The sequence below is a fragment of the Solea solea genome, chromosome 20, assembly GCF_958295425.1.
Source record: "Solea solea chromosome 20, fSolSol10.1, whole genome shotgun sequence".
Taxonomy (NCBI): Eukaryota; Metazoa; Chordata; class Actinopteri; order Pleuronectiformes; family Soleidae; genus Solea; species Solea solea.
Genome location: NC_081153.1, coordinates 22,054,664 through 22,068,414, shown reverse-complemented (window position 1 = coordinate 22,068,414; position 13,751 = coordinate 22,054,664). Strand labels below are relative to the sequence as shown.

General features: G+C 42.4%; 1 protein-coding gene across 5 annotated transcripts in view; it reads right to left on the bottom strand.

Moving 5' to 3' along the window:
* The window catches only part of LOC131447268 (receptor-type tyrosine-protein phosphatase U-like), a 215,901-nt gene that overhangs the window by 34,304 nt on the left and 167,846 nt on the right, over window positions 1-13,751 (bottom strand). For 3 of the 5 annotated variants that reach the window (XM_058618921.1, XM_058618922.1, XM_058618925.1), the window contains 4 exons: window positions 12,566-12,845; window positions 6,806-6,842; window positions 1,809-1,947; window positions 57-86 (listed from right to left, as the gene is read on the bottom strand). In XM_058618921.1, coding sequence (XP_058474904.1) covers window positions 57-86; window positions 1,809-1,947; window positions 6,806-6,842; window positions 12,566-12,845 — 486 coding nt within the window. The remainder of the gene's footprint in view (window positions 1-56; window positions 87-1,808; window positions 1,948-6,805; window positions 6,843-12,565; window positions 12,846-13,751) is intronic. The other 2 variants (XM_058618923.1, XM_058618924.1) reach the window with 1 other exon arrangement.

The window sequence follows — 13,751 nt, the reverse complement described above, 5'->3', positions numbered from 1 at the left end:
GGGTAAGATGGCATTAAGGGGGGTAAGGGTGGAGGATGGAGACAGTAGTAACTTACGGGTAGTAAGGGTAAGAATAGATGTCCCTTCTGATTAGCATGGAGGAGGAGGAAAGGAGAAAAAGACAGAGAGTGAGGAGAAAACAAAAGAGAGGTGAATATGGGCTTCAGAGAGATAAATGAAGTGTGTCGGAATGAAACTGGTGAAGCACGACAAAGCAATAAAAACACACTTGTTGCACCAACTCAACAAAAATCATCTCTTGACCAAGTCGATTTGGAAAGTTTGATACAAACAAAAAACAAAAAAGAGGAAAGTGCGCTCTGCAGCCTGCTGTCAACAAGCATACCAGGCATGGCTGTGTCACTGGTCACCTCATCAAATCTACACCTGCTTAAGGACATGGTTCATGCTTTAATTGGCCATTTGACGACCTTTCCCACTGCAAACTCTCCTGCACCAAGTCCAGAGATAATGAGTGAGTTTAGCTTGCAGGGACACAGGAGCCGCTAGTGTGCTGCTGCTCATGACATCAAGATCTGAACCGAGGATTCAGTCATTTCAATCAGTCAGTACATTTACATGATGTTAGAAACAACCTGGAAATAAACTAAATGTTTATCCAAATGCATCCACACTGGCAAAGATGCACAGGTTCCTCAATTCCCACCCCGGAAATAAGAAGTAAGTAAGTAAGAAATAAGTTCTTACACAAAAGACGACACCAGCAATAATAAAGTGGAGAAAACCAGGCCAGTGCATATTGAAAAGCAGATTGAATTGACACTCTGTCAGCTGGTAGAAAGACACCAGCTACGGTTGTTATATATCACCAACTAATTTACAAAGCTGGAGTTGGACAAACTTCATTCTCAGGGTTTTCAGGTGGCGTCAGTTAGCCTTGACTATTTAAACAACCACACTAAAACAAAAGTAGTAAAATGTAAGTAAAAAGTTTGACTCCACATGTAAATGTAATCAAAGACCTGATGAAGTAGAGCTCAGTCCCTGCATCTCCTCCACAAGCTCGTTTTCAGGTTTGACGTTGGTTGTGTTTCATTTCCTGTAATACGAGCACCTGTATACTGGCATCTCTGAATTCATGGACACAGAGTCTAACTTTCCACATGCACTCAATATAAATACATTTGCTCCCTCCTACAGTGTCTGCTAGATTGGTCCAGTGAATCTTATCAGTCACTGCCTTCTTCCAGACATGCCCATTCATTCTCTCCTCTATTCTGTGTGCAAAGACGTTCCTCAGGGAGAGAGAGAGGGAGAGGTTCCTCGTTCCAAAAAAAAAAAGGAGCAAAAACAACCTTCCTAACCAATTACCGGCCCATCCACTGGCACCTCACAGCTGCTTGCCTCATGTAATTGAGTGGGCAATGGAATAACATGCCCCTTGATGAAATATTTCACACTCAGACGAGTGTTCCACCATCGCCCGGCAAGCAAGGGAAGAATACAGCGCAGGTGCGAGTGACGGCAGAGGTAATTTAGGGTGTGGAGAGCAGCCAGCGGTTCCAGTGCGGGCGGGCTGCATTTGAATGTGCTCAGCTGACGCACAGACCTTGAAATTAAAAGATGAGATGACACAGAAAAGCTTGGCTGAGGCAGCGATGGGAGAGTTTGGGATTAATGCTCCACCATTCCACTAACTGATTGTAATTCACTTGCCAAATGCATTCCTCAATAGACCCCGGCTGCCAAGAGGGACGGAGATAAATGTACTCCTCTGGCTGGAGACGCACAGGAACGATGAAGCCGTCTCACCTGCAAGCAGACATAACATCTTCACAGCCACTCACCCCTTCTTGACAATGATGACGATGGCCCCCAGAAGCAGAATGAGGACCACCAGACCACCGGCACAGGCCCCGAGGATCAGACCCATGTCCTCTGCGTGCTGGGACACCTCTAGAGCCCGCTTCAAGTCCTTACAAGCAGCTGTCGAGTCAAGGGGAGGGAAAACAGAAGATTAATCTGATATAATTGCAAAGCAAGATGCTACGTATTATAGTCTGATAACAGTAAATCAGTTTTGGACTCATTTGACAATTATAAACAATCAAAGTATTGCCAGGACAATTGGCAGCCTGTTCCGGTCTCAATCCTCTGCTTTGGACTTAATCGTGCAGGATTTTTGAAGCTTTAACTGAAGGATTTAACGTGACTTCAGAATATAACAGACATGGAGGCGTGTGTGTGTGTGTGTGTGTGTGTGTGTGTGATGCATTGTGCAAAAGTACATTACTGTGCATGGGCTCATGGCTGAGAAGACAGAATCCACTTGGCTTGCACAAGTTCTGGTTCTAAAACTGGGGCCTCATGTATGAAAGAGTTTGCAGCTTTCATACTGAAAGACTTTGTAGTCACAAAATTAGAAAAGACATTCTCAGATTTATAAAAACCTGTTCTTGTTTTCTCTGCCTTTTATAAAACTGACTCTGACTGTCTGTTCATGCAGAAAAGAGCTAATAAACATATTGAATCTTGAAAGCAGTGACAGGTACAGGTGTTTTATTGTTCTGTGGTCTGCTCAAGAATCTGAAATATGTACAAAATATTATCACAAGAACTTTCTTCAAAAATACATATGTAATGTGCAAAAAGATGCATTCTCAGTGTGAGTGAGCTCAGTAACACCAATGAAAGGATGATTGTTTGCTCTCTTCTCCAACTGAAGCATAAATGTCTAAAAACCACCCACACAAGCCTTTATCTACCAAGCCTTTCTCAGGGCTTTGAACTTGGGAAACGTTGTATCAAAGGAAACTTAGATATATTTTATAATTATGGGTGTTAGTCATTCTTGGAATTGCAATTTTTAAAACTTAACTTTAACAATACTGTTACAGTATGGTTATAGTATTGGAAATATACATATAATAAGTATGCAGTATAATGATAATAACATCTTATTTCTAATGCAATTTCCACCTAAGTAATAAAAATGGGAATAGATTGGTCATAATATTACAGCAATACCACGTTCCTATCCAGGTAATCGCTTGGTAATTAGAAGCATTATCATCAAAAATGTATAATTATCATGTTATAGCATCCTCTCTTACACATGTTCTTATTGTGTTTGTTATAAGATGTTGACTTTCACTTTGCTCGAGTTGTTTGACTTCTAATCTGCACAATGTCTCACCTACAGTGATTTTTGTAAACTTTATTGTTCAGTCCCAATTAACAAATGCTTCAAAACAAAGAGCTCACGACACAGGAAAGGCCTGCGTGCTCTTTCTGTACAGTGATGTCAGTGTTGTCATCAGCTTCTAAAGGAGACTTTGACAATCTCTCCCTCTCTATAAATCATCTCCTGGCTTCCTGTTTTGTTTTATCCGAAGGTGAAAAATGACTATTAAGCACGAGTGAAGGATGAATGGAGGGAAGGATTGTTGTTACACGACTGGCAGCGTGCTCTTCATTAATAATCCATCACACTGATGAGAAAACAAATGAGGCGGGGAGTGAAACAAAATACAGAAAAATAAAGGCATGTTTTGGGTCTCCGTGATGTTTGGCAGCGACACCTGACTGGATTTAAACACAGCAAAGACATTTTATCGCTGACTGAAAAGAGAGCGGCTGAAGAAAAGGCTCGTAGTGAGGCGGAATGCTCAGTTTGGCTTGATAAGCTGTGCAATGGTGGCGACAATAGGAGCCACACAGACATGCTGTAATCACACACGTCACACTGTCACTGAGTCATTCTGCTTTATCTATCACTGTAAATGTTATTGCACTAAAAATAATCCAGCAGTGGACACACACAGGGGAATCCACAGGAGCTGCATATTTCATCATAATTCAACCTTTCCCGTCAGTGAAACAGTGACATATACAGTAATGGTGCTTTTCCATACAATCGCAGCACGACTCGACTCGACTCGACTCGACTCGACCCAGGCACGTTATTTTCAACTCTGTTGACGACATATTTAAGCATCAGCGCAGCTAGTAACCAAAAAAAGCACTAGGTATCAGGAACTATCCCTAATGGAACAGTGACACACATACACACAGACTGAGGCCTGTCACATGTCACATGTCACATGTCGCTAAAACTGTTGTCGCACAGGACGTGACGTTGTATCTGCTGCTGGAAATCGACTGTGATCAGATAGTGATCAGATCTTGATGTGGACACCGGAGACGTGTGTTAATAACACGTGTAAAGCGTCTTCTAACATGCACCTGTGTTACCTCACTGTTTGTGAGGAGACAATGATTGTACTGAAGACAGTTGTTAATAGCAAGTCTGAATGAGGGTCAGTGTTAGCGCTTGAGCTACTGTCAATAAAACTAAAGCCATTTCCTTTTATTAGCTTGACACATCCAACATAAAAGTTCAAATAAAAGCCAGCCAGCAGGAACAGATAAAGGCTGTGGGTGCTAACACAAGCCTGTCACAGTCCCTTTACTACTACTGCTACTACCACTGATACAAATTGTTCTTAAATGTTTTTATTAGCGCGTTAAAAACACATCAATGGAAACACAACAAATTCAAAAAGGTAAATGTGAATGAATGGAATGAGGACGTAAAGGAATCACTGCCTCCACATTTCAGTGGAAACAAACACAACATTCCTCCGTTTAGTGACGCAAGCAAATATTACAAGAAAAAATACTTTTTTGCTGTAACGTGGCATTATACAACATATTACAGAGATATATCAGTATTTTTCTACAGCATTTAAAAATCATAGTGATTTATCAGTATGTTCCTGGATAAATACGGGATTTTACTGTAACTGACACTTTGACTGAGCAGTATTACCATTGTATTAATATTATTGATCAAATATTAATAGAATCACAATTATACAGTCATCTATAACAGTGTAAATGTAGTTTGTTACTGTAACTTCACAGCTGTGACACGTCACTGTGTTTAAAGTCAGTGTAAAGAAAGTTTAGTTTCCTGTAGTAGTCACAGCTATATTCAAAGCAGGACACCAGTGTCCAATGTGTCCTCTGGACACTTCAATAACTACAATAACCAAATATGCTCAACCACAGCAAAAACATTTTGATTTTTTGATTTATTTTTAAATATAATCTACTCTGTGTGACATGCCCGCAGACAACAGCAGAGCAGGATTCTTTGATGCCATCACACTTCAGATAAGCCAGAGTTCAGAGAGAGGAATCCAATTTAACTGCCACCTTTCTAGAGAGCACTACAGACTTCAGGCATAATTCAGAGGGGAGGACGAGGGGAATGACTCCATTTCACCCTCTGCCTGTTTCCTGCTCCCCTATTGTTTGAAGTGAGAGGCTTATATCTGTGTCTGTCTCTCAAGCAAACACTCCTGCCTCTTCCTCTCCCAGGGAGGCAGAAGAAAAGTAATGTTGCCGCATTGTGGATTTCAAAGCCACAGAGCCCGCAGGTTGTTTTTTTTTTGTGTCAGTGTTTCCAGAGACAGAGTGAGGACCCAGAATGCATGTTTGACTTCAGCTTGTCTCCAGAGTCTGTGTTGAGGAGACACAGAGCCGTCCTCACCTACATCAACACACAGTCCATGTCAAAGCCTGATCCAGAATATGTGCTGGAGTCTCTGATATGACGCAGCCTGGCTTGGTGTTATACATACATTACTTTACTACCTTAAATTCTGAGGTTAAATGTTTCCATTACTAACAGCTACTCATGTTTCTAATAATCAGAATGATTGTTGTTGCTTTCCCAATTTATGAATTGTATCATTCTAAATGCCTACAACCCTTTAAAACAATTAATGCATGTATTTCTGCCTGGATGCTGGTTCAAATCCGGGGACCAGTCAAGGGCTGATGTGCCCCTGAGCAAGGCACCCACTTTCCTACAGCTTGTCAGCAGCTGATAGGTGTTGCACACTGCTCCTACACCTGTTTGTGTGTTCACTAACTGTATGTCATAAGAATGGGTTGAATGCAGAGGTCAAATTCACTGTCTCTAATTGGTGTGTGTGTGCAAATAAAAACTAATTATAATATTATGGAACAGTCTCACAGCTGAGTATGTGTTCGTGTTAATTAATGCAGCAAATACAGTTTAAATACATGAATATGAATATGTTTTTAAACGGCCGGAGGACAGCGAGAGTCTCAAGTCACGGCCAATAATTACAATTTTCTCAGTAATTCTCTGCAGATGAAGAAGCAGAGCAGTCAGTCAGCTGTTCACCCCTCTCTCTCTGTCTCTCTCTCTGTCTCTCTCTATCGCTCTCTGTCTCTCTCTCTCTCTGTGTCTCTCTCTCTGATCTGTAAGTATGTGTCCACTGGTTCAGTGATTTCCACACTTCCACGTTTCATTGTCCATGAAAACAGCCACTCATTGCATTCTGGTAGTGAATCATTGCGTTTTGAGATAAGCGGTCGGCTGCTGCTCATTTGCATGAAGTTGAAGTCCAGACTTCTTTATGCAAATCAGAGGCGTCCGATTCAACTCGTGAAGCTAGAGAGTCTCCATCTTAACTACTGTTTAAATCACAGTATCATTTTCTTTTGTCCTTTGGCCATTAACATTTGTACAAAAGTGCTGGTTTCACTTTGTCTCTCTAACTTTTACTGCATCAACAACTTGCCATAAAGCTATAAAGCCCTGAAAACTGCACTTTAAAAAGAACAACACCTCTCTGTGTGCTGTAAAATTATACAACAATCGATAAAGTAGATTAAAAAAAACAGTTCAGGGAGAGGAAGACCAGATGAAAGCTTCTCAGACGGCCCGGTTTAAGGTTATTTAACTTATTGATGTGACAGTGAGACACAAAACAACCTGGAGGAGTGAAAATAAAGAAGGTGTTACCTTTGCGAGCGATCCGAATGCAGTTGATTCTTGTTTCCTGTGAGCAAAAGAAAGGCCCAGTTAATTAATGTTGTCTGGTGCCGTGAGCACACATCGATGAGCATTACGAAAACAAGTGCTACAGTGTAACCTCATTATGAGTCGGAACACACTTACACACCGTGTACAGTATGTCATCGGCTTCCACCTGGAGGACATGGTGGGACATGTCTCTGATCCTCCTCCAACCACCTCAGAGTCAGAGACCTCAGTATTTTCTTATCTAGTGTATGATGTAGTGCAGGCGACAAGGTCAGCCATGTTAATTCTGTAACTTTCACAGATGTGACAAACTGAGCGGAGGCTGGCTTAGAAGAGGAATCCCAATGTCACCGTCTCTCTTTAACCACTGCCAAATTACAGACCACTTTTTGAAGGTCTCGGTCTCGTCTCGGAATCGACTGCATTTTTACTCGGCCTTGTCTCGGTCTCGGACAAAGCGGACTCAGGATTTTATTTCAAGACCACAACTGTGGGGATATCAATAAATTGCCTGTGCATGTTTGGATGAACTTGTTAATATCATTACTGTGATTTTGTGTAAATCATATATAACTTGACTCATTTATCATTTGAAATGTTTATCACCGTTAACGGCTGTCACCCCTCCCGCCCCCTTTGACACGCCCCCCACAAAAGTGCATGTGAGTGACAGGAGAAGTGGCCAACTCATCTATAATAACATTTGGTAAATTACTAGTGAGTGGTTTATGTTTACTCATCATCCGTTATCTATCTATCCTCCACATGAGGGTCATGAGGCTGCTGGAGCTAATCCCAGGTGACACAGGGATTACAGACACTAACAGCCATCTACTCTCAGATTCACGCCTGTGGTCACTTTAGAGCTTGAATGTAGATGTGAACCAGCAACCCTCTGGCTGTGAGCCAACGGTGCTAGCCATGTGCCCCACTGTGTGGCCCAGTTTAGGTTTATTTTTAACAATAATCTTCAGAATACAACGTGTTCTTGTGTTCACAGCACTTCACAGAGGACTGCTTCGCTGCTGGATTTTCTGCAGCTTAAAGTCATCAAAGATTTGTTTGGCCTGTGAAATAACAGGGACTCGGGACCACGACCTGTGGGCATGTGTCATCATTAGTGGATTTGTGGTTTGTACCAATCACAGCTCAGCTGTAGCTCCACTGTTAGCCTTGGGCAACCTGCTGTCTGACATCATGTTGTTGGTACCTTTCATAAACTGTATGCCCACATTTACCTGAGAATTGGAAGAATTATGACGAGCTCAAAATACTGAGCAGTTGTCAGTGATTGTATAATACAGGATTATATGATTTAGTATAACATGTTGCCATTTAGAGCAGACAAAGCTTTGGTGAGGGGATGAGGGTGAATCTGAGCAGGCGTTTGAAAACACATGCTGAAGTAAAGAGTTCAAATAAAACCTTTCATTTGAACATTCATGTGACCTAAAGAAAAATAAAAAAGGGTAACTAAACCCACCTCATCTGCAGCTAACTGCACCAAATGCCTGAAAAATGCCCCTGATCACAGAGTGTTGTCACTGGGAGAGTCATGATCGCATCATCGACACTATAATCAATTTCAGAAACCAGGTTACAGTGAGCGTACATGGCTTTTGTCCACAAAAATTATAATATAAAAAAGAGGGAGGAGTCTGTGACAATGATACAGTGGAATAGTGGTTAGCACTGTTGCCTCACAGCAAGACGGTGCTGGGTTCAATGACTTGTTTTCTTCCCACCATCAGAACATGTTGAATGTCACATGGCACATTTGGTCAGGTTGGTTCCCTGTGGTGAAGCACTTATCCTGCACTGGCTTTGATCTCCAGAGACAATCAATATGTCAATTTTACACACATTTGTATGTCCATGTCCACGTCCAACAGAGATTTGAAAGGTCATGTGAGTAAGAATTAGTGGCACCTCATGGTGAGAGTGCAGCGTGCAACAACTGCAGGACCTCTTGTATCAGGGAATCTCAGTGGCCTATAAAGTCTGCATCAGGTTTTATGTCCAGCCAGGCAAACAACGGTGGTCTCCATCAAGACCTTAGTCCTGAAATACATATCCAGGCTTATTCTGAGTGTGTTTGTCTGAAAGGTTTCAAACTTCCTAACCACCAGTGTGTGCGGTGCTGACTTTGACATTGTTTGGATAAGACATGCAAACATTACTGGAAGAAATGCGTCAGATGTATCACAAAATAAGACGCTTCCCCATCTCACGCAGTGAGGGTGAGGTCGCTGAACATCGCAGGGCAAACATTCACCTACAGTGTCCACTGATCTGAAAGTATTATTGTTAAACCAAATCCTATTTTTTTGTCATATTTATTGACTTGTTTATTGCCTTTTCCCTCATTTAACACTTTTAATAATCTTCTGGGGTCTTTCTAACAATCTGTCTCCGACGTGTTTTATTTTTGTAAATGTTGCTATACTGCACCCTTCACTATTCTCCTCTGGATTCACTCTTTAAATATAGTCTGGCAATTAGCCTCGTTGTTTTCCAAAACCTAAATATACTCTGATGCCTTGTTATCATTAACCGTCGCTCTTCTTTTAAACTGTCTGCGGTTCATCAGAACAGGTTCTTTTATCTCCTTCACATGACATTGACTACGATGGCCGGCAGGTTGTTTTCCCACTGCTACTGTCAGGTCACTTACAGAGGGAATAAACAGGAACGTGCTTCCACTGGTGACTGTGGTAATAAACATGGATACAGAAAAAGGATTTATATGAAATTCAGCTGCTAATAAAAAAAAGGACAGAAAAGAGATTCAATAACAGATTTGATTCTTGAGTCAAAGGAAAAAACAGCGAGAGTGAAGGCCCGTTTATTGACGGAGACGGAGACGGATGGAGCCTTTTTGTACATAATTGGCGTTCATTTCATCCGTCATTGTGCGCGTCGCAGGACAGCTTACGATGACGGATGAAAGGGAGCAATACCACCAAGAATTGTGGGGGCAGTATAGAGTCAATAGTCCAATCAGTCTCGATGGACATCCTGCTAGAGCTTGCTGGCTTATCCTTACAGCCAGTAAAAGAAGAGCGACTTGTGTGCTTTACACCCAGTCACACGTCTTTCAAGCCTCACTGAAGGCTTTTCTGCCAAAGCAATTACTGCTTCCATTCAGCCGCGGCTCACGAGTTGATAGTAAGCCCCAACATCTCATTTTTGTTTTTTTTCCCTGGGTAATTGTCAACATAATTTGTTTTTTATTCTTCTTTTCTTCTCAAGCGGCAAATCTCTCATCATGAACACAACAATTGTCTGGATTGGAGACGGACAAAAAGACAATTGACAACATGAATTATAATATTTATCTAGTTCTGTTCTTTATCTACATCCACACTGCTATCGCTTGTTAGAAATGCTTCAGCTGTGCTGCAGATACGCCTGCATGCTGCATGCTGTCCACACTAACCCTGAGTTAACCCTGAAGGCTGCGCTGTAGTCTGGACAGAGACAATGGGGATGACGTGGTTACCCTCGTTCACTTCCTGGGTCTTTTCAGCAGCGACTCACCTTTAACAATTACTTTCAGTGACAGGTTCAGCTCCTCAACAATGACCCGTTCTCATCACAGAAAGTCTGCTCGGGTCCACATGACGTCAACTCTGTTCTGTCTGCGTTGGTCTACATGGACACGACATGTCAAACCCCACACACCACCAAATAATTCCACATTTTCATAATCAATTAATCAATACTTGTTCCTAAGCTGTGTAATAAGCTGATTAACATGCAATGAAGTGGTGTTTATGATATAACCCCCTACAGTGTATTGCAATTATTGACAGTTTTTTTTTTAAATGACGTTTAGTGATGAGTTCTGTAAGTACTGTTAGACGTGTCCCTTCTCTCACTTTCTACTTGCCTCTCCTCTAACACTGGGATGAGATTAGATGTGAAGCATCTCTGTCACAGCATCAGAAGTGTCAGCTTCCACTGACTCCATTTGCCCTACAGTTCCAGTGTCCGGCCGTGCAACAGTGAACGGAGCCGTGAACGGAGCCGGTGGATGATGGCGGATCGAACGCACACAGCGGAACGGAGCCGTCATGCAACGCGACGCGCAGTGGAATCCCAGGGTAACAGTTCCTTCTGTTTCCTCACAGCAGTTCATCCTGGCTTTGGTGTGAATGGCATTTCCTTGTTACAATCATGATCCCTGTTGTTTTTATTGAACATGTTATTCAGTGACATGCTGAAAAGGCACCACAGACAGCTGATGTCTTGCAGCCCATGGTGTTACACTGTTTCAGTGCTGTATATAAAATATAGTGCCAAGGGACAGCCTTGTGCCTTCTGGCATTTTAAAGCCCTGAAAATATTCTAAATGCAGTGTAATGTGTTTTAATTCATTAATATACACTGTGTGAATCACCATCTGCTCTTCCAGTCTCGTTCTACTAACAGCCGGCAACGCCTGTGTGTTGCTTCTCCATCATGTTTTTAATTCTGGCACCCATGCCAAGAGATAAGTGTTCAGTGCAATGGACGCGTGTGAGACGTGTGTGAGACGGGTGTGAGACATGTGTGAGACTCCTACACCTCTGACTGTAGTTTTAGAGTCTAGACTGAATCTGAATACATGAACTAAATAAAATATCATCCATTTTCTACCGCTTTATCCTCCACAGGAGGGTCGCGGGCGGCGCTGTGCCCATCTCAGCTGACACAGGGCGACAGGCGGGGTCACAGCCCGGACAGTTTGCAAGTCCACATATAGAGACAAACAACCATTCAATACTCACACCTACAGTCAATGTAGAGTGTCCAATTCACCATGTTTTTGGACTGTGGGAGGAAGCCAGAGAACACACACACACACACACACACACACACCGGGCTCGAACCTGGGTCTTCTTGCTGCAAAGGTGTAAAAGAGCACTAACCACTACACCAACCGTGTGGCCTGTAACGTCAATATCATGTTATTTAAAACTATTTTAGCAGCTGTGCAAATTCTCTCTCTCTCCCTCACACTTTGAATCTTAAATTGGGACAGTACCAGGTGTCAATCATCCTGGTGTCCATGCTTTATTATCTATTTTCCGCTAAATGGGAACATCATTTAGAAAAATGTGTGTCATGTTCTGTTGATGAAGACCAGAATCTAGCAATGGATTCCACCAAGATAATTAATGACGAAATGCTGTTCACACAAGAAACATGAAGAGATTATAAACCAGAGTTTACAGAAGAGAAACGTTTGTACTGCTGGTTGAGACACAATGACCTGTGTCACACTACCTCACACTATCTCACATAACACCAACAACAACAACAACAACCTGAACTCAGCCTTTCATATGGTCTCAGGGGGGAGTCAAAGTTCACTGTTGAGTTCACATCCAAAGGGAGGAAATGCAGCTACAGCAGTGATTTAGAGAACATTTGATTTTCTTGGTTTTTGGTTTGTTAAGACCATGAATATGAGGGAACCTGACAAGTGAATGAATCTGAAAGCAATTATCTTCTGAAAGCAGTTTAACTTCATTTTGCAGAATAGCTTGTGTGATGTTTTTTAAGTGGTTTAAGGAGGAAAAACTGCTCCAGCAGAAGATTACAAGATTAACCACGGGGAAAGAATCGACCAGAGCTTTCCTAAGAATGCCGAGCACATGAATCCATCCAGACATACTGTAAGTGAAGCCTTGTATATGCTGATGACCTTTCTCACACTGCCTCGTGGAGTCTGACTGTGACTGCACTTCTTACCCCTCTGAAGTTGCTGGTGGCCTGAAAGTAGATGAGGTAGTTCTTGGTGGGGTCTAAAGGGCTGTTCCAGTAGCCGTTGTAGGTGTGGTTGTCGCCCACGGTGAAGGGCGTGGCCTCGGGCAAACTGCTGGGAGCCAACTCTGCCGTGTAATAATGTGGAGCTCCCTTGGCCTGGGCCTCGTTGTGGGAGTTTGGTGTCTGGAAGCAGTCAGAGGAGCCGAGCTCCCTCTTCCTCAGCTGACGGGAGCCGTCCTCCTCCACCACCACCACCTGGTAGGCACTGCAGGAAGACAGCGTGTGGTTATAGCAAGAATCATTCAAACTAATAACCACACAGCACACATGCTTTGTGCAAACGCTCCACATCTTTGGTGTATTTCTGTGACAGCGTTCCAGCGCCATGTTCCAGCCTGACGTTGGTGCAGACAAAGACATTTCCTGAAATTGAAGTGCTGTGTTTGAAGAATGAAAGAGAGAAAGACACATCTCCTTTTAGTGGAGACGCTGTTTGGTCACCCTTTCTGCTGAGGAACGGTTGCCAGATATCAGATATTTTGTGGAAAATTGAACCTTAGCAATATTTTTCCAATATCTGGATATTTAGGGACACTGTCACATACGATGATAGCAGGTTCCTACTTTGTTTTTCCACTTCACACAGAGGGGGGGACATCTGGGAGTTAATCCTGTTTAGAAAATGGGGGGGTGCCCTGCAGTCTGTGCAATATTCTGTATTTGCTTCACTCCAGTTCTATTACATGTGAAAAAGTAAAAGTACAGATTCAGGCATCTGACCATGCCGTGGCATCAAGTTTTAAACTAAGATCCAGGTCGTACTGTATTTCCTGTTTAAATATTGGATCAAAAAACCTGTGAGAATACATGACAGGAAACTACAATAATACTGATTATTGCAGGAGGAATTATGGAATTGCAATGTGGTCTAAATGATTGATATATTATAAATGCTATGTAAATACAGACCATTTACATAAACTAGTACAGATTATGGAATTTTCATTTGAACACACTCTGATGATGTTACGGGTGTTTTAACTGTCTTTGAATATGCACTATTACAAACTCTTACATGTACAACTGCCTTTGACAGTAAGTCTGTCCATCTGTGATGGGACGTCACCTCGTGTGTTACACACTGAGTTTCTCTCTACACGGCTGCACTGTT